General features: G+C 45.0%; 1 protein-coding gene across 1 annotated transcript in view; it reads right to left on the reverse strand.

The window, feature by feature from the left end:
* ZNF592 (zinc finger protein 592) overlaps positions 1–25,122 on the reverse strand; it is a 36,469-nt gene that overhangs the window by 7,731 nt on the left and 3,616 nt on the right. Inside the window, exons 3-7 of the mRNA XM_030457183.1 lie at positions 22,035–24,358; positions 9,035–9,213; positions 4,614–4,790; positions 3,686–3,845; positions 622–897 (exon numbers count right to left, since the gene is read on the reverse strand). Of these exons, the coding sequence (XP_030313043.1) occupies positions 622–897; positions 3,686–3,845; positions 4,614–4,790; positions 9,035–9,213; positions 22,035–24,350 (3,108 nt within the window). The 5' untranslated portion in view covers positions 24,351–24,358. The remainder of the gene's footprint in view (positions 1–621; positions 898–3,685; positions 3,846–4,613; positions 4,791–9,034; positions 9,214–22,034; positions 24,359–25,122) is intronic.

Consider the following 25,122-nt stretch of genomic DNA (forward strand, 5'->3'; position numbering starts at 1 on the left):
TTCTAGAGTCTCTGCTCGTGGGACTCGAGAAGGGTGACTCAGTATCTCAAGAAGCCCTGATGCCAAAGTACTGAGAAATCTGGCTGCACACAACATGTTGGCCTACGTTCTGCCAGCCAGCAAGGATTAGCTTGACAGAAGTAGGTCAAGGCAACACAAGGCTTGAGCTGGATGGAACCAACAAAATGGAGATTTACAGTTCTCAGAATGATAGCTCTGTGCACCACCTGAGTCTGGCACTCAGTGAGATGTAGTGATATCTACCAAATACTATATCATATAGAGGAACTGTTGGGCCTTCAGTAACTTTTGAGTGTAGATAGTTTAGATCAGACTGTTGAACCAGGAACTGCAGAAAACACAACTTTCTGTCCACTTACCCAGAGGAGCTGAAGAGGAAGCCTGACATTAGATGCAGCAGGAGAAGGAAGAGCAAACAAGATGAGGCAGGCAGAAAGTGTGCTTACAAGAAACTACCTCATTTTTTTTGTGTTAGCCCTGAGCTTACTCCTCAATGAGCTGGCAAACAGATTCTCAAGTTGCTTTTTAGCCCCAGATTATCAGACTCTTTTGCTAAAAACATCTTGCTACCTAGCTGAAGTGTTACATCCAAGTCCTTACCCTTCCATGACTTCTCTTCATGTGGGACACATAAGCTTCCCGATCTGGGATCCACTGTGAACATTCCTTGCAAGTCCAACCAGTTCTCAGTCTGGACTTGGCTTCTGGATTGTGTCCTTCCACCCTCATGTCCTTTCTCAGCAGAGGGGAGTGGGAAGTCCCATTGGCTACTGACAGCTCCTTTGGTGGGGTATGAACCTTGTTCCTTGGTGCCTTCTCAGGTTTTTGTTGAATATTTGAGAGCTCCTCAGGATTTTGGGGGACCCCATGAACACCCTAGACAACAATAATAATGGAATCACACACAGCATTTATATCTAATTGATATTACACTTTTATTTATAAATAAAAAAACATTTATCATTTCAAAAATTAATTTAAGCCCTACACCCCCCAAACCAATACACTGACCTACTCCTGTGTATTTTCCCATTTCCTTGCTGCAGTGCTTTCCCTGGCAAGATATTTTCCCAAGAAACATGCAGCTTCTATTTATGTTTTCTGCATGACAAAAGCAGCTCCTTCGTGCTGCCTGTTTAACATTTTGGATGAGCTCTGAGAACTCTGGTTAAACAGGGAAGATGTAACGGAAGAGAAATGTTAATTGTCATTATTTCAAGAGCTTAAGCTCTGAAAACACAGCTCTGGTAAGCTATGAATTAAATGTTTGCTGTTATCTTGGGGGCTCCAAAGCAGCTTCATCTGTGCTCAAGGGACAGGAAAGGACAACATCTCAGTTTCTCCATCCTAACTTTCTTCAGTTCCACACAATCTATTGCCACGTACATTTTCAGGGTTCAAAACTCTGGTCCTGACAAATAAAAACAAGCACAAAGCCAGCAACCAGCCTTATAAGGAATAAGCTTTTTGGTTGATCAACAGGCCAAAATCCAAAGTCCCCAAGAAGTTATTTTAACAAAGCAAATTGAACATAAGGAAAATAATCCAGAAATGAAGAGCTGTGGGAAAGCAAAAGCAAGTAAAATAGCAACATACCAAAGAAACCTCATGAAACTCCCCTAGGAACAACAACAGTTCATCCACACAAAAGGATAATTTAGAAGTTTAATTGTGCACAGTAATTAATAACGGGTAAAGTTTCAACACACGAAGGCCCCAGGCCTTTGGAAGTCTTTCTGTGGGTTAGACACCAAACAAACTTCAAAACACCAGGTCTCATCTGAGAAGCCTGTGAGCTTTGCACCTGATCCAGCTGGTGCCTGCAGCTCTTTCATGCAATGGCAGAGCAACAGCAGCTGCTCCCCAGCACTGCTGCAGCCATTTAGGGTGACACCAACAGCTCACCTCTCTCCCCACCTGGAAATCTCCAGTGTTTTCTGAGCGAGTACATTAGTACCCATTACTCCATTTCTCCTGTTATTACACCACTGGAGGGGAAAAAAAATGAGCACAGCAAAATGAACTTGACTTCTCTGCAGAATCAATAACAGGAACCAGACCTTCTAACTCCTACTCTTAGTTTGGAAAGGCAGGGAAGATGAGAAGGCACAGGGTTTCTTTATTTTGTAGGTAGGCACACATTAGCCAGCCCATGCTATAAACCCTGTATTGCATAAAGGAGCAAGATCTGATAGGATAGGAGAGGAGATGGGTTAGTGCAATTACTGCCCTGTCACAGCCCAAAAACCAGATGCAATTACCAGCACAAAGACCTGCTGATGGCCAAACACAGCCTTGTGGTTCAAAGACAAAAGCTGTGTAGTGGAGATGTCATTTTGCTGGTGCACAAGCTGCTGCAGACAGGTCCCTGTGGGTGGGCTTTGCAAATGAGCTGCAAGAAGTTGTGTACCTCAACTCAAGTCTTTTAGCATTGGGGTTTGAATGCCTCTTTGAAGGTCCTAGCCTTAATCTCAACTCTATTTTCCTGGCTATAATACAGGAAGATTAGCAATCATCAACTTCACAGGAGGGCTTCAAATTTTAATTTATTACTGCATGCAAAGCAGTTCCAGATTTGCAAGTTAAAGGCAAGAAGGAGAGAGCAAAGAAATAGTTTTGAATGATTTTTGCTTTCAGACATGAGTTAACAAATCTCCTTGCTTTTTGAAGTGTAAGTATAAACAAAATAAAGTCACTGATTAAAAAAATCCTATCACTTTTTGCCCAGTCAAAGGGAAGCAAGACTTTTTTTCAGAATCTTCTGAGAGGATTTCCACAGCAATGCTGTTAGACACTGTAGGTAGAAACTAAGACAACAGAAAAAAACACAGTGCTTGTACATTCAGGGGATACTCAGGCCTACAAGTTCTCACATGCAACCCTCCAGAAGCCACCACCAAATGGACCATAACCATTTTTTCACCTGTCTAAAAAAGCAATGAAGGACAGTGGGATCTTTGCAGGACTTACTGTGATGGGAGCAGGTTCTTAGCACCCTCCAGACCACCGTTTCCACCAAGTTTTGGGGTTGCACCCAACCATCCATTTCAGACCATCTTCTGGAGCAGCCCGAGTGGTGCCAGCATGGGCAGGGGTCCCACCTCCCAAAGGCCAGTGCCTCCAGGGCAATTTTGCTGCTGTCACTGCCCTCTTGCAATCTAGTGTGATTGTGCAAGCCCATAGGAGCCCATGCCCAGGGAGGCAGGACCTCAAATGATATGCAGCCTCTCTTGGAGGCAGCTACCAAGGGGACAAAACTCTTTAAGTGATCACCCAAAAGAGGGAGATTCAGCTTTCTTTATATAAGTTGAGTAACAGTGTGGACAAAAAAATACTTCTTCCTGTGTCCCAACTGAAGATAAAGGTCCTGCCCCAGTTAACCATGCCCTTGAGTTTAATGTAAAGCAGTTAAAAAGATTTACCTGCAGGAAACAAGCCTTTGTCATTAGGTTACATTAAACACAGATGAGTTACTGCCTGCACTATTACCAACTCATACAGAATGTCCCAGAGATCTTTCCAGATAGTACTGCAGATCATTGTACACTAATATATTCCTCAAGAACCTTCCACTTTTTCAAACATTTTCCTCCCACAGTTGACAAACTCCCTGTGAACTCAAAGAACAGGACTTCTTCTCAGTAACTTGGTAGAAGTTACCTACCTTCACGTGCTGCATTAACTGCTGTTTCTGCATGTACACCAGATGACACTGGGGGCACTTAAACACTGGCACTAACAACTTCTTGGTGTTCTTATGGAAGTGCTCGTGGAGCCGCTTCTTCCTGTTAAAAACTGTCTCGCACGAGCATTTGTAGATGACCCTGGAACGATAAAAAAAAAAAAGGAAACCTCAGTCTCTCTTCTTAGTTAACTTAAGAAGAAAGTGGAAAAAGTAATCTTGGCAACTTCAGAAAGGGATGGGCTTCTGAGGAGGAGGGCTATGCTCTCAACCTATTGTCAACACACCCACGTGGACAGCTGAACCATTAACTCCACTGGGAAGAAGAACAAAATGCCTCAGGCACATTCCACAGCTTTCTAAAAATAGGTTTCCTCCTCTGCATCTGCAGAACTACCTGTGTGCTGTGTTATGCAGACAGATGAGAGCAAACTCGAAGTACACATCTAGCTACACATGACCTACCATCCCACCTTTCTGTAACTCCTCTCTTAAAGCTCACGTTTGCAGCCCTAGCTCAAGGCTTGGAGGTGAAAGCTACAGAGGAGAAGAAACAGGAGGTTTCTTCTTAGTGATTTTGGGGGGCAAGGCTGTATGCAGTAACTCTCCTCCTCCTTTTGAGTGCTGAATGCTGCAGATGCCCTCTAGCCATCTATCAAGAGGTGCCACTGTGGGTCCTGCCAGGAAAAATGGTGACAATTGAGTTCCTTTTCCCTGCCCAAACTCCTCCTACCCTGGAGACAGCTTTCATACCAAGGAGAACAGAACACGCTGTGGCTAGGAAGGGACAAAGGGGCAGATGTTCTCATGCAAGGACAGAAACCAAAACCAGGAAGAATTTTAAAAAATGGGAGGGAAAGGGGGAATTCTGGAGCTACCCAGCAAAGGAGAAGGTGAGATAAATAATTACTGAGTAGTCTTGGGTGGTGCCTCTGGGTGCTGGCTGGTCATGTGAGCCGTGGTGCTGTCGGCAGACTTGAAGGCCATGGGGCAAAAAGAACACTTGTGGAAGACTTCGCAGTGTTTCTCCTCGATGTGCACTTTCAGCAGGCCAAAGTTCATGAGGACAATTCCACAATGGATGCACCTGGAGGATGCACAAAGAAAGAGCTGAGTTACAGTCATAGTCTTGCTTCCAAAACAGATGCAAAGTGGTGCAGATGGAGGCGAGCCCAGGCCATGCTGGGCCCTTGTTTCATCTCTTCAGTAGCAATGTGGAAGAGTCAAGGAGGAACATGATACAGGAGTTCACAAACCACAAACTGGGCAGATCTCACAAAAAGATGGTAGCAACGTGCAGAAAAGATCTGTAAAAGCAGCCTTTGGGGACTACAACAACCTAGAAAGACTAAAGGAAGAAGTGGCTCAGCAAAGTGCCAGCCCTAAATGTGTGAAAGCCAATTCCACCACAGGTACAAGTGAAGAAGTAAAAGTATCTGCTGAGTTCTGCAGGTGGCAATAAACAGCATAAATACCAGTTAGTGCCCAGTGAAAAATAAACAGAAATGGAATATTCAGCTCAGAAATGTTCAGGTACCCTGTATAATTTCTTCTCCTGCTCCCCTAAGCACCAGAAAACAATGACAGTAACAGAAAGCTACTGAAAACAGCAACACAAACGCCCAAGGAACTGACCATGCTCATTAAAATCATTAGCACAGGTAGTGCCTGGAAAGTCATTGTCTAGGAGCTGGGTTGATGCTCCAGGAAGAGAGGAAGAAGCAGAGGTTGCATGTGGAGGCAAAGGATTCTTCTCAGCAGCTGAAAACAGACTCAGGGCCAGGAGGGGAGCCAGGGTCACCCCACCTCTCCTCCCAACACACACCTATGGCAGGCCTTGCCTGATACTCCCCCAGGATGGCACCAACCAGAAGCCTTCCTGTATTTAATACTCCTCCCCAACCTGCTCAGAGAAGCCAAAGTCCACAAGTCTTAGCACATGAGGATGCAGACTCCTGCCTTCGCCTGCCTTGGCCATGGGGCTCACCATCACTTGGTCCAGGACTTCTCCTAAGAAAATCCAACCAAACTGATTGACAGGCGACCTCCCCTTCACCACACAGAGAAGCTCAGCTGGGCAGTCCAGGGGGCCATTGTTTGTGCCAATTAAACATGAGAGACACAGAGGGACAACTTCCTCTGGAGAACCTGGGGTTAAACCACCTTACACAGCTCTTTTCTCCTGCATTTCAAAGAGATTCTGCCACTTGCCTCTGGAGCTTTTTGGGTTTGTGAGTTGGGCAGTGCCATGGTATGGGTGCTGCCATCACAGATGGACCCCAACCAGTGAGCAACTGGAAGAGTTCCAAGGCCACCTCAAAAACGAAGCAGCCGCTCCACTATCCTTCCCTCTGAACCAGCCTCCCAACTGTGCTTAGGAAACAAGCATGCACTTTGAAGTTACACTTCAAAAGATTGTTAGGCAGAAGCCAGGCAGAAGGAGCCAAACCCTCTCCCTCCCAAAATACACACAGAAACACTGTTTTTTATAAATTTAGAGAGGGAAAGGGTGACAACAGCTGGTGTCATCTTTGGGGAAGCATGATAACATTCTCCTTGGATAGCTCTGCCTGCCAGCCTGATCCTCATTCACATGAGTAATATCAGGAACCATGTCACTACAGGACAGTCAATTCCCCCAAGTATAAACTGAAGAACAAATACTAATTCTGACAGTAAAGTCTGGCTGGCATATCCAGGAATATCCAACTAGCTTTTTCCACAAACACTAAACTAAACTAAACTGGAACTAAAAAGAGCTGGGTCGGGGTAAGGACTTAATTTAGAATTAGGGATAAAATAAGTACTAACTCAGGGTCAAATGATCACAAGTTAATTTAATTAACAGCAAATGGAAGTTTAGACAACTGCTACTTTGTAATCAAGAAGCTCAGTGCCAGAAGGATGAAGTTTGATAAATTAAACTAATTATCAGAACAAAGTGGATGGAGGATGTCAGAGGCTTGCCTTGTAATATCTGCAAATTGCAACTTCTGCTGTTCCCCAGCACAGGGGAGTCATTTGCAAGAGAAGACTCTTGGGGAGCCTCAGGGCAAGGAGGGGTGGTGTAAAAGCTTTGGAAAGCATACTGCCAGAGAATATAAAGCTACAAAATGTTGTCTTAACCCTCTGAACACTTCCTATGCCCTCATGTTCCAGCCCCAAAAACCTCCAGATGGCACCTAGCAGGAAAAACAGTCCCAGATCAGTGGGGACAGCTGGAAGGTGCTTGGGAAAGGTGGGGAGGTGACACTTGGAGCCAAGTGGAAAGAAGCATTTAGGACAGGCTTGTTGATTTTCCTTTTTAACTGCAGACCTTCCTCATTTTCAGCGTAATCACTAAGCATGATTAAAACTCAAATAAAACAATCTTATTTCAAACTTAACTGAATGCATTGGAGTGTTAGCAGAGAAGACAAAGTAAGGCCGGATTAAGAAAAACAAAAGCAAGTTTATGTATCAGAAATTCAAGAAAAACAGGGATATAGTGAGAAGCAGCAAAAGCAAAGCTGATCCTGGGAAGGATTTACAAGAACTCCTTGGCTTTTCATCTCTACAAGTAACAAAAATGAAAGAAAAGAAGTAAATTCACGACATGACCAGAGGGCAGATGACACGGATTATCTAAGTCTGGTCCTGAAACTAAAATTTATTTCTTCTGTTTTCAAGAATGCCAATGACACCGCCCCTGTAGCAGAGACAAGCAAGTATCAAGGGTAGCACAGTCAGAAGTTAACCTGTCTGGCAGACTCAGTTTTTACAGGTGTGCTTGAGCAGCTGCAAATTAGAAAAGGAGTTAAGGAAATTTCTCTTCTAGAAAAGCTGAGTAAAGCTAAAAAATCATTTTTTCATCTTTTGAGCTCTGTCTTGGTTTAGAACTTAATGGCCCTAGCACAGAAAGCAGGTATTTGCTAATGACATCTGCAGATGGATGGAAGCCCTCATTGCTGACAAGGATTAAGGGCATCATAAAGACATCACTGCAACACATCTGGAATGAACACTGCTTTTAAAAAATGCCAGGTCATGCACTGAAGAGTCAGGGCCAAGCCCTGCTATTCACTGTGGGCCCAGGGGTGGGAAACAAGAAGAGAAGGTGTTTGCAGTGGATGACTGCTATAAGGCTGATCTCCCCATACACTGCAGCAGGGATCCATGAGGAGGCTGCACAAGCAGCTCAGGCAATGAAGCTGGGCCAGAATTTGGGATTCTCCAGCACGACTGAAGCCCAAAGAACTGCACCAAGCCCATGGCTAGTTTTCTGACACCTACTCCATTCCCATTTTTCCACCTAAGGGAAAATATTTTTTTTCCAGCTTTCCTCCTTCTCTCAGATGAACTCGTTTTCTAACCGCTTGAGTATCACAGCTATTTAATTTGCAACTGAATTAATTCTTTGTTGTGGGCTGTGGCCCTTCAAATCAGATCCCACATTAAAAAAGCCTTATCTGTATACAATTAAATTCAGGAATCGGTTTGTTATGTGTTTCTTGCGTTCATTGTCAAAAAAACCCAAGCCCTCAAAAACCTCAGTGTGATTTCAGAACAAACCACATAGTGAAGGATTCCTAGATTTGCAGGCATCTTAAAAGAACAGCAAAGAGAGCAGAAATCACCATATTCATTTTAAATTTCAAAGTATCTAATGGCAATCAGAGGGAAAGCAGAACTTTACAGAATCTGAAAAGGTCATCTAATCTCATGTCCCAAGCAAATTCCTTGCAGCTTACGGGCTGTGCTCCAACCTGAGGTGATCTAAACATCCCAAGGAAGAAAAGCTTATAGGGAAAAGCAGTAAATTATAGTAAAGCAATCACTTTGGTTGGAGAGAAGACAACGCAAGCACATACACACCACCACACCCAGAGCCCTGGGAGCCTTCCTCCATCTGCCTTGGTTTGTGAGAAGGGTTTTGAGAGTTGTAGGGGCACACAGGAAAATAATCTATGCCCTTCCCTTGAAGGCACACATCCCTCACTCCATTACAACCAACATAAATACAAGTTCAAACTCGTATTATCTTGAAGAGATTTAGAGGGTCAAGATCTACAACCTTCTTCTGTAAATATCAATCCTGAGATGCCCATCTGCCACTTGAATTCAACACAAGCACCTTTTGCTTTAAAGCTGCCTCAAACCCATTTCTGCTCTCAGAAACCTCCTCTTAAATCTATTTAGTAATTCCCCAATTCAAAGCACCACACCCCAGGCCGGGGCTATGGCCTCTTTTCGCCTCGGCTGTCAGGGGGAGACCTGTTTCCAAAGATCTGATTCCCGACTTCCAATTCCCTCTCTCCACCCTCTGGAGGGACCCTCTGGAGCCCCACGGACCTCAGCCCGACTCTGCGGGAGTAGTGCAGGCAGTTCTCCTTGACGTGGCTCTGGAAATAGGCTGAGCGGCAGACGGCTCCGCACTCCGGGCAGCAGTACGGGGACTTGTGAGCGTGGATCCTCTGGTGAGCACAGTAACTGCACTGGTTGGGCAGCATCATCTGGCACACTTGACACGTCTGAGGAAAGGAAGGTTACATTTGTTAGTTAGTGCTTTTTTTTTTTTTTCCCTCTCCCCCTTGAAAACTTTCTGGCTCCAGCACATTCCTCCACTCTCCTCGGAGCTCCTCAGCTCCCTCTGCATCTTTTCCACAACAACCCTAACAACTTCCACAACAGCAGCCTCCATTCTTACACCATGGCCTGTGGGCTTTATGTCCCTTCCCAACACCCCCTAAAAAAAAGGAAAACAAAATGTTCTACCTCTCAGCTCTGAAGATGTTCTGCTTGGTCACTGCACTTCTCTCAACAAGGCTCCCACCCTGCACCAAAATCACTTCCCAAAAACCAAGAAAACTCCATCATAGGCTGACCCGAAATCCTTCCTGCTGAACACAGTGCAGTCCTGACATGGAACAGCCTTTCCCACCAAAACCCTTATGACTCTTACAAAATTGGTTTGGACCAGATGAAATCTGAACGTTCATCTACCACAAACCATGTGTGCTATGATATTCACATGGAAACTTCTTGATATCTAGAAATCATGGAAAGTTTCTTCCTCTCCTTGTTTCTGCACCCTTCATGAAAGCCTCTTCCCCTGCCCTTAGAAGGGCCACACTTAGGTACCAAGACAGCTTTGCAGAAGAAGCATCATCTACTTGACACGTGAAGCTTTTAGTGTGGATGCACTGTCCCAGTTTCAACAGCTGCCCAACCTCTGCTCCCTTTCACAGGTTCCTGTATTCCTTCAAAGCCCAGGAGCAGCTGCTCACTCTCTGTAGGATGATCATTACCTGATGCCTACACACGAGGAGAGCTGGAGTAGATATACCAGCCCTCCAGCCTTGTGCCCTCTAGGAGCTGAAACTCTCTTCTGTCACTAACAAACGCATGCAAAATTACTCCTCTGCTTCTAACTCCTAAGAATGAACTACAGCAAGCAGCTAATTATGGATTATCAAATCAGGTAATTAAACTGCATCATTTCTTCTGCTATGATTAAAGAAGCTCGCGGGGCTCATTAGATCAGAGATGGTGAGAAGCTGTAGCAAAGGGTATGTCTACGTGGCCCAACCAAACACAGGTGGGCAAAACCCAAGTCCTGCAGACATCACCCCTAGCAACCAGTGTAGAAACCTAGGACAGAATCCCCTAAATCTGATAGAAAAATAAAAGAGAATCAAGGGGCAACTCCACTTTCTATATCATCTCTATTTCATGCAGCATCTCTGTGATGCTGCACTATATAACATCCATCAGGGAACAACTGTTCAAAGCACTGCAGGTAATAGAAAACATCATTTATAACAACATACAAAGCTATGACAAATCTGGCAAGGTTTGTGGAGAGGCCGAGGGTTAAAAATTAGGCTCTTGAGGGAGGAAACTGCAGAAATTGCCTCGGATTCACGATTTGAGACATGTTGCTACTTCAGTTTGGAGGGGAAAAGGTTTCCCCAGCAAAGAGAGAAAAAGGAGGAAGAAACTGTATTGCAAGACCTTCATGCATGCACCCAAATGCAATTCAAATAAACTCAAGACTATTTCAGCCCTTCTCCAGATGCCAGAGAAGCCCCCTAATTTCAGCAAAGAGAAACAGAACTATTGAGCCATGGTTTGAGCCATGAATTAGAAATGACAATGGGAAAATGGGAAATAGAAAGTCCCTAGGACCTCTCTGTGAGGAGCTGAACGGGCCTTAAACTCTCCAAAGCTCTCTCAAATCTCCAAACACAAGCTACAAGAAGAAATTAATGTTCTGGGCAGTTCTACTGTGTTTTATGGCATTTTTTCCTAACTGGGTCTTGATTTGCAATGGGAACTGTAACTTCTTAGCCTTGGTAAAACAGAACTCCTCTTGCTTTGATCCTGCCTACTATTTAGACTGGAGTCAGCACAAACATAAGTTTAAAGCACCTTTGGCCCCGTAGCTTCATGAAAAAACATCCTCTCCCCAGATCTTGCCTTCTCAAAACCATATTTAGTTTTGATTTTAAGGCAGCAAAGAACTGTTTAGGGCCCACCTCCTTCTCATCCTCCCAAAGGCACCCCCAGCACCCTGGCAACCAGCACGTATTAAAACCCTGTCTTTTCACTACTGTGTGTGCTCATGCTAGATATAAAATATGCCAAAAATCACCCAATATTTAATGGGCTGTGTGCCCAGGCACTGCCACTTGGGGATGTGTAGAATACAGCAGAGGAGCAGCGAGGTGAAAGGCTCAGCAAGGGACCAAAAATACGATAACAGAGGGCAAGAAAGTTTGGGTGGCAGCTAGCAAGAGGCAGCAAAACCACTGGTTATCTTCTTCAGGCTCAGCAAGAGCAGGAAGCCTGCCAGAGAGTGCTTACAGATGATATGGGGGAAAAGAAAAAGACTCGGTGAGGATAAGGCTCCATGAATTTATTGCCTCTGCAGCACTGAGAAAGAAGCTGGAAGGATTCCCATGCTGACACCAGGCTCTGCAGGGGGGGTACACACACAAAAAAAAAAACAAAAAACCACACCAGCCCAAGCCTCTGAGTTCTGATCATCTGGTGGAAGAGACAAGAAGTTAGGGAGTAAACAGACAAAACGGATGAGTCACAAGGAGAAGTCAGTGAGGATGAGGAAAACCATCATCTTTAACCAGCATTGCTTCTCAACTGGGGAAAAGTCAGGGCAGCTTCTCCCTTCTTGCTTCACAAACCCACCCAAGCTCTCCAGAAGAATCAAAAACCATGTGGGTAAGGAAGATCTAATCTGCAGATAGGTTGCTCTAGCTGGATTTCCAGTTTTGCAACACCCTGCACTAAAGGAGTTGAAGGAAACTAAGCTGCTGTGGCACACAGATCAAGAGGTTTGCGTGGGAAAGCAGTCAGTTCTTTGGTGGAGGAAGGTCCTCAGGAAGTTCTGCTGGGATCTGGGCCCTTCAAAATGGTCTCAAAGTATCTGGGAAATGGAAACAAGAAGTAAAATGGCAAAGAGTGATGATAATAACCCAGCAACTCACCATGTTACATATACTAACAATGAAGAACTGCAAGAAGACCATACAGGGCTGAGAGACTGAGAAATACAACAACCAGTTATCAACCAAGGAATGTATAAGAGCTGGAAAAGGCTCAGTGGAGGGCAAAAATTATAATTGTGATCTTTATGCTCATCCTATTCTTAACACCTGCACAAGATGTGAGGCCAGAAATGATGCCCAGGGGCATTGCAGGAGGGACTGCTCATCCATTTGATGCCAGGAGCAAATAGAGAGGCACACTTGGGCTCCCCCACTGAAGGCTTCGAGTGGCTTTTCTTTTGCAACTCTTCTGCATGGTATGAGAAATTGTAACTTGGTTCCAGATGTCACATTTTTATCTCTCTCTTAGTTTTCCATGACTCTTCAAAGAAATCTGGCAGCAATTTGAGACATTCATTAGTCAGTTATTTCTAAAGCATGTTACCAGGATATGATTTGAGTTGTGTAATGTCTGTGTTTTTCATATACTCCCATAACCTACACTTTAATCAAGAGTCATTTATTACAAGTTTTCTATAATTCCGCTTTGCCCGACACATTTCATTGGGGCTTTTCTTCCAGAAGTCACATCTACACATGCACAAAAATGCTCAGAAGCTCAGATATTTCACAATATTTGATTCTATTCCCATTTTTACTTATTAGCTTCTTCAGAAGGGAAAGAAAAAGTAACTGAAGTAGAATGAAGGTTGAAAAAACACACTGCTTTTGGCCACAGAGGTATCTGCAAGTCAGGAAAGCTCAAGTTAATGCAGAGTTTTGCTCTGGAAAGTGCCTGTGAAGAGGCAGCACCTTTCTGTTTCATTGAAACAATAGACTACAGGACTGGGAAAAAAGTTTGATGCATTCATAAGCATGTTTTCTTCTCCTGATGCACAAGGGGATATGGAAACAGCTTTGTTCCAAGCAAAGAAACTTCGCATGGGTTTTAGAGTCTCTTTGCTGTTACAGAGTAACACTGATGAAGTTCAGGAGTATTTAAGACATGTCCCCAAACTACAAGGGTCCTCCTTGACATGATCATTATGGAGCTTCAGCTGAAAACCCAGGGCTACACCAACTCTACAGCATGGGATCAGGGCTATGAGAGGTAAAGATTCACAAAGCTAATGATCTCTAAATTAAAAAATTAAAAAGCACAGTAATTACTAAGGACTCAGAGTGAAACAGTTAGAGGGGAACAGAAATGGTATTTTCAGAATGCAGATGTTTTAAAGAGTGGTTGTCCTTTACATATTCAAACCAAAAATCCCCCACCAGTGATGCCCCAAGGCCCCAGTTCTGCCCAAACCCAGCCTTTTCTGAGTTCTCATTTTTCTGCTCTAGGCAGAGCTGCCAGGGCTGCTGACACTTCTGCAGTCAAGGGACCGCAGGCCATTCAAGATTAGCAGGATGCTTCTGCTGTAAAAACATTAGTGGCAAATTACTACTTGAGGTTAACCTTTGACTTTAGCTTTCACGTGGAATCTCAGTAGCATCAGCACCAGCAGCTGCATCCCTTGGTGTAGATGCTCCAGTGGGCAGTGGTGGGATGTGCTGGCTTTGCTGGTCTCAGTATCTGTCCCTGTGCTCCCCTTACCCACCTCCCACCAGTACAACTGTTTTCTGGGCCACCCCACAGTCAAGATCCAGATGTTTGGAGACTTTTGACCTGGTCTATGCAAAATTTTACCCATGTGAGAAGTGGCAAGCAAATAATAACTAAACTATACCATACCCTGCCCCCCCTCCTCAGGCTCTCTCTACATGAACAGGCATCACTGCATCCACATGTTCAAATTACAACAGAAAGTCAAGGTTATCACTTTGAAGGAGAAAAATCTAGAACCTGACTGATACCCTAAATCCAGTGTGTTCAAGTTTCATCGGCAGAGGACGTGTCAAGTCCAGTCCTAAACTAGCCTTGAGAGTCCAGTTTTTATCCTAATTAACTCCGACACACTCTCAATGCCATATCCAAGCACAGGGATTTTTATTCCCTTGGTTCCAGCTGCCAGTTCTAAGGTGTCAGCCCAAGGAGCTGTCCTGGTTTAGGCCCAGCTGGCTACAAAGGGGAACTGCTACAGTCATGGGCAAAACAGACTCAACTTGGAGGAAAAATCCATTTGATTTGTCACCAAACAAATCAGAGCAGGAGAAACAAAAGCAGATCTTAAAAAACACCTTTCCCCAGCCCCTCCCTTCTTCCCAGTCCTGAACTACTTCATTCCCTGTTTCTCTCCCTCTTCCCCTCTGGAAGCACAGGGGACAGGGAATGGTGGTTATGGTCTGTCCATCACACTTTGTTTCTGCTGCTCCTTCCTCCTCAGAGGGAGGACTCCTCACAGCCTCCCCCCACTGAAGCCTGGGGTCCCTCTCATTGGGGACAGTCCGTCAGAAACCCTGATACAAGTCCCTCCCTTCAGGTGTGGTCCCTCAGGAGCAGGGCTGCCCACAGGGTCATTGCCTGCTACAGGAACAGTCACCTGCCCTGGCACGGGGTCCCACATGGCTGCAGATCCACATCTGCTCCACAGAGGGTCCTTCTCAAGGCTGCTCCCCTGTGCTTTTCCAGGGGATGCAGTGGACAAGCTGCCACATCACCAGGAGCTGCAGGGAACACTCTGCTCGGGCACCTCCTCCTCTTTGTTCCTCTGACTTTGGTTACCTCTGCTCCAGCATTGCTCTCACCTCCCCTTCTCCTCTCCCATGCAGTTTTTCCCTTTCTAAAATACGTTAATCACAGAGGCAACAGCCACCTCTGCTGATGAGCTTGGCCTTGGCAACCAGGGCAGCTTTTACCAGCTTCTCATGGGAGCCACGTTGTGGGCCCTCCCAAGCTACCAAAGCCCCCAACACAGAGACCCAGCACCAGAGCCAATGACACTGGGGGAGTCTGCTTGGCCTTCAGTCTAAAGGACATGACCCTAAGATACCCTTCAATCCAAAACTTCTCTCACCCATTCTTTATTTTTCTACCTCCTGCTTACTCCCTCTCTCTACTTCACGTCTGCTCAGCCTCAGCCTCATTGTTGTACCCCATCCTTAACTCATGAGTTTTTTGTCAGATTTTCTCCTCTGGTCCTATTTAGAAAGTGGAATGATAGAGCACCTGGGTGGCTACCTGGTGGCCAGCCAAGATCAGCCCACCTCACCCACCAAGGCACCACTCTGCCTCTTGTGTTGTAACTTGAAATCTGAACTCTCAGTTGCTTAAATGATCACTTACTGGATTACCCCAAGTTTTCACAGCCCCACTGTTAGGTTATCAGTATAACCCCTACGGCTACACATTACAGCCCCTAAGGCTGTCCCCTCTCATTTCTTATTATGGCAGTGCTAAAGCCCTCTGCTCTTCCCTCCACCCTGAAGGGTTGATTTCTGTCCAGCAATCTGTGGTGATGCTCATCTCACAACCTCTACCTCTTTCTTCCGACCTTGAATATGCACAGAGATCTCCAGTTCCTTGGTTTTATTCCCCATGAACTAGCATAAGAAATTTCAGAGGGCCCCTTCCCCTCCTCCTCACGGGCAGGATTGAGCAGATCACCACCTGGGCTCTCATGCTCCTTCCCATCAGCCTCAGAGCTCCATAGCCACTTTTGATATTCTCCAAGTTGTTGTCTGTGGGCAGCATCATTGATGCTCCCTTCATGGAAGAAGAGAGGAATTGCCTTCCTTTTGGTGCCAGATGACACCAGCTTCCAGCTTCAGTTTCCATCTGACCTGAGCCAATCTTTGCCTTTGTTTCAGCCATCCCCTCCTCCTTGCTCTCAGCCACGTCTTGACCCCCAGGTTGCACCCATGTTCATTCTTCTCTTCCCCCAGGCTGCTCTCAGTCCCCTGGGGGCTGCAGGATGACCAGAGCCAGGCAGGAAGGAGGAGAGGGTGGGATTGCCTCCCTGAACTATGGAGCCGCACCCTAGAGCCTTTCTTCCTCCCTAGCCTCTCCTCTTCCTCTCCCCCATCCTGGTTTGGCCTCAGGGTACAGGTTCTGGTTCCCATCCTGCCACTCACCTCTTTGTCTGCCCTCCCAGAATCCCTGCCTGCAACTCCATTCCCTCAACATGGTTTCATCCTAACATTCTCCATCCCTTCAGTTCCACAAAATCCAGAAGGAAAATTTCCATATAAAACAAAATCCATCCTCACTAGTACAGCATTAGGACTGCATTAATCAACCTTGCATAGGGAGAGGGAGAAAGCCAAGGGGCCGAGGGAATTTTAGTTAATTTCCAATCTTCTTGTTTTCTAAATTAAAACATGAAATGCAGGATGGGAAAAAAACAATAAAAGGCAAAGAAAAACAGCAAAGATGTTTGCTTGTCTTTCTTGCTGGCTACTTTGCTGTTTGCTGCTGGGAAATTACCAGTGCAGCATGTGGTCCTTACTAGCTTCTGGCAAGTTTTAGCCAATAAATTATAAAGCATTGATTTAAGAGAAGGGAGGAAGAAGAAACAGAAAAGGCAGCAATAAAATTGCTTTTAAATAACTCCAGTGTAGGTGGTACGTAAACAGGATACGTCATGACCCACCGAAAGAGTCTTATTGGACAAATAAAGGGTGAAGAAGAAGAAAAAAGAAGGGATAGAACAAAAGTACAAAGGTGCAAGAAAATTCACAGTTCCTGAGTTTACATTCTGTACTTGATTGAAGCTGAGAGATACAGACACCTCAGGTTGGTCAAGTCAGAAAAGACAAAAAAAAAAAGAAAAAAAAAGTATGAAACTTCTCTGGTTACCAGTAGATGGACAATTATGTCCAAGAGGAAGTACTCTGAATTCTTACACATGTTATTGTGCACTGGTCTGTCCTTGCCAAAAAAACAAATAAGTTCTGTCTCAAGACCAATTCGTGCCTTTTGTTCACTACTTCTGCTGCAAACCTCTTCCAGAATTCATTCCACTGATGATTAGGGACCATCTTCTAATTTTCCTGGTAAATCTATTTCAGCGTGTTCTTGCATTATTCTTGCCCCTAAGTTTTAAAAGCTCTTTTCTATAAACATCCCACCAGATCAGAGCCTGTTGTCTGTAGCCACTCTCACTCGTTAAGGAAAAGCACATCTAAAATGAAGGCACCAGGAGCTCCATGGGGTTTGTTCTTCTCCTGTAATTTGAGCCTAGCTCTGAAAGGCTACAAAAAACTGTCTGATTCTGATAAATTACCCAGAGCAATCCCTGCAAGTACAGGAAGTGATTCAGTTTCTGGTGGGACAAAAAGTGCCACAACCCTCACTTTAATGTTGCATCCACTTCAGTTATCAAGGGAGACTCCCCCTAACTGAGCAGGTCCTTGCCAAGCTAAACTCATAGAGGCTTGTTCACTTCCCCTCAGGAGAACATCTTTCCATTTCTGTGGTCATTCTTCCCTCATTTATTTCGGTTCATCCCTGATAAGCAGAACCATACACTCCTCTCACCTAGGTTATTTCTAGCAGTGCCAGGGGGTATTAGCACAGCCCTGACTGGCACTGTGGGCTGACACCAGTCCCCTGCACAACTGTCACCTCAGGAACAAACACAAGCATCCTGATTCCAGGTGCTTCATCCCATTCCTACTCAGTCTCTGAGATCATTGAGGTCCTCCTGTAAAATGCTCCAATTTTTTCATTATTTCTTTGGGTTCAGCAAATTCTATCTATACATTCATCCTCCAAGGTCCTTAAGAGAAACATTAACTGCAGGCACATCCTAAACCCAGCCCTTGGGAAGTCTTACAAGGAATCTGTCTCCTGTTGCAGCTACCTCCCTTTTACCTGATTCTGCTCCAACCTCATAATTCAACTCCTTCAGTACAGCCATTCCTCACATGGCACTCTACCAATCATCCCATTGAACATAAAGAAGATTAGGATCTACCTATTTCTTTACTCCAAAAATAAATTATAAAAGATGTGTATCAGGTTAATTTGGCACAATCTGTACCTATTTAATCATAGTCTTTTTTCCCCCTCAAAAGAAAAAAAAATCTTGCTCTAGAACAGAACATCACTGGAGAGTCAGAGAGCCCTGAAGTTACACAAAGCATCTGCTACCCCCTTACAAGCATAATGCCTACATGCAGCATAGCTTCTACTTGGAACAAAAAAACCAACCTACCAGATATTCAAATTCCCATACCACTTTCTTCTTGCTGTTCTGCACTTGAAAAGCAGCAAGATCCCATCAAGTGATTCAATTCACCAGCTTGAAAAAAACTGTCCTGCTAGTCTCCAAAAAGAGTGACTGTGATCTGTTGAGATGATCCACTCAAAACATGCATCCAGTTCTCTGTTTCTGAAGAGGATGAGCTCACCACTTCCAAAGCCTCTGTCCTCACTTGTAAGCCCCAGAGACCCCACTGCAGAGCTTGGTTTCATCTTATGCACACTCTACATAAAAATAAGCCAGGTAGGATTTCCCTGCTGTACTGTGAACAAATGCAATCACATAGCTGCTCCAAGCCTAAAATGTAACACTAAGGTCAAGCTCTCAATCATTTTTGTAAAGGTCTTTCCACCTCACCTCAACCACAGCACTGGCTGAAAGCCATGTCTGTCTGTCTGTCTTCCTTCCTTCCTTCCTCCAAAACAACTGTGACCCAACCATGCCATTCCCATTTTAGTCACACCTAGGAAGCTCATTTACCTGTTATCAGTCATAGTAATGTGGACTTTACCAGAGGCCATTCAGAAAGCTAAGACCAGGTATTTCCCAAGCCACCGACTAGAAGGGACAAACAGAAACCCCTTAAATCTTCTTATTTTCCTTCTGAACAGATGCAAGCAAAGTGAAGATGTCAAAGTAATTCACAAAGTCATGGTAAAAAAATTCCAGCTTAAGGGAGAAGTCTTAAGTACCAACACATTCTAAGTTCAACTTCTGGATAAAGAGAACCATTATATTTTAAAACAGGTCTTTTTCCTGATACAGGAAAAAGTTCTTCACCATGAGGGTAGAGGAAAAATGGCACAGGTTGCCCAGGGAGGAAGCTGAGGCCTCATCCCTGGAGATACTCGAGGTGAGGCTCTGTTGAGGGTAGTTGAAGGCATCCCTACTTACTGCAGAGGGGTTGCCCTTTAGAGGTCCCTTCCAACTCAAATTATTCTATGAATCTTTTCTTCATCAGCCCTGCTGGATCAGCCCTTCCTTCTCAGCAAGCTAACATACCCATTCTGTACCAGGTCTAAAAAGAATGCTGAGATAAAAGCATCACGACTGAGCACTTCAAGGTCTGCTCTGTTTCTCAAGTAATGGTCACACCAGATGTGCACATCATGGTCAATAATCCAGACTTTATTGGTGCCATTTAGCAGAAGAGCTTCTAAAGACATCAATCAAGAATCCACCTAACTTGTTTTCCATAGGTCAGGTGTTTCTAGCTTCCAGTACAAACCCAGGAGTTGCAGATACATCGCTTCAGCTTCAGCCAGAGATGTTCTTCCCCTTCCAAACCCACCTACCCTTCCCAACAATTCTTATTTTGGGGATAATCTGATACCAGCCACCTCAGAAGTCCCAGATGATAGGTTTTAGACCACAATACAGTGGGAACCTGCCCTGCTATTTCTTTAAAAGGCTCAAGTCCAGTTGTAGCTTTGCAGAGAAAGTATCAAGATACTACACACTTTCTCAAAGAGGCTTAGTGAAGAGTTTGTGTCTGAATTCTGGGAGTGAGAAAGATATTAAAAAATAAAAATAACCTCCAAAATATTAGAGCACAGTTTTTTGCTAGTTTTAACAGATTACGAAGCCAGAGTGAGAGCAAGAAGAGGAGTATTTTCCAATTGCTTCTACCACTCAAGTAAGTGTTTCTAAACTCAGTCACTTGACCATCTCCAGCTCCTACCAACATTCCTCCTTTTTTTCTGACTGAAGTGAAAACAGCAACCCAAGAAATCAGCTTCATTAAAGCAGAGTCAGGCATATCCACAGTATCTTCTCAGAATAGGTTCACCTAGTTCACGTCTTCCTATTCTGGGAGATCATCCTATTTATGATGCACACTCCAACAACCTGACCTACATCCTTCTCACACCATGTCTAATTCATTAAGAATTGTTATGTTCATAATAAGAATTATCATCCCTTTTAGAAAAGTATTCACTTTGCTGAAGCAGATATTGTAGGAACATCCCAGAGGACCACTGGGCAGTCTGGAGGACAGCAGATACAGTGGAAAAGGACTGCCAGTAGCAAGAGGATGAGTGCATGCAGCCCACTAAGTACAAGCATGGGAAGACCAAGTAGGGAAGAGATAGTTTTACAAGTTCTAATATTGTTGTTTTTTTTTTCTCCCCAGATTTACAACACTTTTATTTGGAAAACCACTTCAGAAATAAACTCAAATCTAGCAGACTTAACTTGATGTGAGAGGCTTAAACTCTTTTTTTTTTCTGTTAAGTTACAGAATGAATTATTTTATTACAGACTAAAAATACTTACTATCAGACATTCCTTCCCTCTCTAAGGAGCTCTTGAATTGATAATCACACAACAAAAATAGGAGATACATTTTTAATGTGACTGATTAACATTTGAGCAGCACTCACTGTATCCCTTCACCTGAAGGTTTTAATTCCAGACTGCTGACATTTCCTAAAAACTCATTATAGTTGAAAAATAAGTTATGGTGTTGACAGAACACAGTGCTTTCTGGTCTGCCTCAGGCAAGAAATCTGATTACGTGGCCATGCTGATCCCTTCTGGCCTCACCATTTTTCACAGCATAAAAACCATTCAGCCAGAATCCTTTTTTTTCCCCCCCCCCCCCTTTTTTTTTTTTTTTTTTTTCTGATGATGAATTTAAGAGAAAGATAACAAAGCTTCCGAACAGGACCACAATGACATCAATACTCCTGCAAGGCATTTAACAAGCAAAGGGAGGCTCTGGAGCATGCAGGTACTAGAATGGCCACGGCAGAGACTGCCAGGCACCTCCTTGAATGTCTCCTGCTGGTGTGGAGTCATTGCTTGTGGAGCTTGTGGGAGACACTGCCCTGGAAGCCCACCAGTTGGGAGCTCAGACCAGCATGGAAAGCTTTCACCTCATCTAAAGGAATAAGAAGAGGGAGCTCCTCCTCCTGTTCAATTTCAGGTTGGTTTATACTCAAAAGGAGATTGACCATATCCTCCAAAATAAAAATAAAAACAACAAAGCCTTGGTGCAGTAGGAGAAACATCTGCTTCTCTTCAAACAGTAGGGACCCAAGCTGGAGTTTCAAAGGGAATTCAGACCCCTGTCCACGAAGGCAGTGGAGACCCAAGCAGGGCAGCACTGGAGCAAGGAGGAAGCCACGAAGGGGGCTCCAGAGCCACTATGGAAACGTGGCACTGGCTCATCCCCAGTGAGTGAGGATACCACACGTGTCACCTCTCAGCCAGTCCCATCCCCAGATACACTTTACCACAACAGAAGTAAAGCCAGCACCTGACCTTCAAAGTGTTATACAGGAGATTTTGGCACGAGTCTTAGGAAAAAGTAAACTGTGTCAGATCTCCTCCAGCCATGCTGAGAGCACAACAACCTGTTTCAGGTAACACTATGCCAGCCCTCCCTTGCAGTGCTCCTGCAAGCCTCACCCAAGCCATGTCTGATCTCCAAACTTTGATGCCCAAGGATCTCCATGGTCTCCCTACAACCCTCTTTTTGTTAGCAAAGGGTAAGAAGAGAGCACGCCAGCAATGCTAAACGCCTCCTCATGCACACATGTCTGGGCTCATGCATATTCCAAAACCTCCCCACAAGCAACTTTTGAGGCAAAGTGACTCATTTGCCACCACGACGCCTATTTTTTTCCCCCTAGAGGACAACCTCTTTTAAGTCAGAGAGATTTAACTAATAACATTAAAATGATGACTTACCAGTTTTTCATAATCTTCTGAGGTTCTCTGGTAATGAGCTGCTAGATCAATGTAATCCTGTACCTGCTTGTTACACTCTAAACACTTAAGTCCGTGTCGGATGAGTCGCAGTGGGTCCATATAGAGAGGCATGGCTGGCTGTGAGCTGGCAGAGGCTCCCACACCACCTCCCCCAGCAGCACTGCTCTTACGTGAAGGAGAGGGTGAGTGCAAAGTCTGAGGAGTCTGAGAAGCTGAGGAGCTTGTAGGAGAAGGTGGAAACATTTGGTCTAAGGAAATGGGTTTCATGAGGAGCTGAGAACACTGCATGATATATCCTTTGTTCTTGTGATCTCTGGCATGTTTAAGCAAGCTACACTTATTAAAGAAAAGAAGCATAGTTGAACACTGAGTGCACATGACTTCAATATGAACGCTTCGTCTACTATAGTGTTGAGTCAGGCTCTTCTCTAAGGCAAAAGAGTCCCCGCATTCCAGACAACAATATCCAGAGGCAGGAATATTAATACTGGTGTCAGGTGGAGGGCTAAGGTTTGGAGTATAAATTGGCACGGGGTTGGCACTGTGCAGCACTTTGTTGAATGCCTCCACGATGACGGGAGCAGCTTTCTTGACCTGGTGCACCAGTGGCACAGACATCTGTGTCACCTGGGGCTGGCTTCTCCTCTGTGCAGACGACTTGGCCGTGACAGAAGCAGCGACGCTATGAGGGACTAAGTTGAGATTGGCCAAGTGCACAGCTTTGGGAAGCAGGCTGGACGTGGCCCCAGGGGATGGCTGCACCACCAAACCTTGCTGCTGCCTCTTAACACCCACTTTTATGGCACCGCCACCGCAGTTTGGCAGTGGAGATAAGGACACGGTGCACGTGCTATTCACAGCAATATCTGTTTTCACAGCATCTGTGTAAGGACCCGCTACGTTTGACAGCTGGAGAGCCACAGCAGCCCCCGTTTTGGTGGAATTCTTCCTAGCTTCACCTTCCATAACTGCACTGGTATCAGGGGATGGGAAACATTTGATGAACTCTTCAGCAGACGAGGTTTCCACAGGTGACTCTTCTGAAGATTTGCCCAGCTCATCGTTCTCTGGCAAAATTCTAGTTACAGTTCTTTTAATTTCACCAGAGGATGTCTTGATAGTCTTTATTCTAACTTTGGGAATAGCTGGAGGAGAGCCAGCTGCCATGGAGGGAGAGCCTTTCCCACTGCTGTCACTGCACACACTTCGAGGACTCTCAGGCTGCTTGCTTGCCTTCCTCACCACCTCTAAGGGGCTGCGGGGACTCTTTGGTGACTTGGGCATTTTTGGGCTTCCCTTCATCCCGTCTCTAAAAGGACCAGGCTCCTTGGTAAGGTTTGGCTGATCACTTTTTGGATTACATGCAACCTTTTTGGCCTGAAGAGCTACTAACGCTGCCACGCAGGACGACAACTTCGAATAAGTTGGCTTTAACCTCTGGCGAGGTGGTACAGAGGAAGACATATTCAGCTCAGGCACAGACCCCTTACTTTCTCCTAAATTATTGTGAGGAAGGTCTCCAAACACCAGGCCTTCTCCAAGAAAGCTATTGGTATCTACCAAGTCCCTGCTTGACTCTATGAACCTCTCTGGTGCTCTGTCGTGTTCTCTCCTGCTCATTTCCAGCCTATTCTCTGGCTGGCAGTGGATTTCCATCTTTTGTTCCTTCTTACAGTATTGATCAAACATGCTTAATTCAGGCTCTGGTACCTTCCTCAGATGATCCAGAACTGAAGCTCCTGTGGGTATATACATAGAAGGTGGTGGAAAATAGGGAGTTTGGGCGTGTTTGGGTTTATCAGCAATGCTGTCTTCCTTGAATGCATCCTCTGGTTCGGGGCTGGAAATTGGGCTAAACTGACTGAACGTTGGCAAAGGCTCAGACTTGGACTGGTCCAGTTTATCAGAGTAACTTCTTGAGCTGTCACCATTAATAAAAGTTGACTCAAACTTGCCATAATTATGCACTAAAGCATGAGCCTCCGATGGCAGATCGGACCCACGAAACCCATTGTGCAGCAGCCCAGTCCCAAGGTGATTCCCTTCCTTTTCTGCTTCAAAGGACTCCTGGCGACTTGTGTTCTTCACTATCACACTCACAACAGGAGCATCAGAGGGAGGCAAAGAGTGAGATAAGGACACGTTCTCATCTATGCAAATCCCTGAGGACTTCAGGTGACTCTCATTTTCCTCCCCAGCTGATGGGATAGTCTCCTTGGCATCCAGGCTAGTTGGATCAGGGATGTCAAAAGCAGCCAACAGGTCATCGAAGTCCGGGGTTTTCATGTCCCCCATGATGAAAGCTACAATTAAAAGCAAAAAAATACAGTGTCAGGCATATTTGCCCCAATGACAAACTTGGTAAGACTCATTTGCATAAACAATTAATGTGACAAACCCCACAACTGCCCGAAATGCTACCACAGCGGGGTACAAAGGCTTTTAGAAACATCTGCTGCAGACACTTCAGATTCAGTTTTAACTATTGCAAGATTGACCATATATACACCAAGATACCAGGCCAGCTTTTTCAGCACAGCTTTCAACAACAGTGCAGTTCCACAGGGCACCATGGGAAAGGCACTTCTCCTGCCCCAGCTGCAGTGGAGGATCAGCAAAAGCTCAGGTCCCATCTGGCTCAAGCTGACAGGGGCAAGTGACAAGTGACAGGAGCTGATCACTCCTGTCCTGTGACATATCCCCAAGTTGTGCAAAGAGAGCTCCTGGTGCTCCTTCAGTCAACATGGCAGGAGACAGCATCCACTTCTCCCAGGGTCCCCAAGAACAGAGCTGGTTCAAATGTGACCTTTTAAATGACCACCAAGTCCATACCAGGGACAGACATATTTTCAACCTGTCCAATGATGCGTCACTGCTGCAAAAGCTATCATTGTCATGAGCCTTGACAGAAAAGATTCAGAAGCACATTACTACAGGGTTTCCTTTTTGTTTGGTTGGGGTTTTTGTTTCCTAGATTTTCCTAGACTTTGTTTCCTAGACTTACACCTGAAGAATTCAGTCCTCCTTCAAGGAAAAAACACAGGAGTAAACAGGTGGCCCAGAAGAA

The sequence above is a fragment of the Calypte anna genome, chromosome 10 (assembly GCF_003957555.1).
Source record: "Calypte anna isolate BGI_N300 chromosome 10, bCalAnn1_v1.p, whole genome shotgun sequence".
Classification (NCBI taxonomy): Eukaryota; Metazoa; Chordata; class Aves; order Apodiformes; family Trochilidae; genus Calypte; species Calypte anna.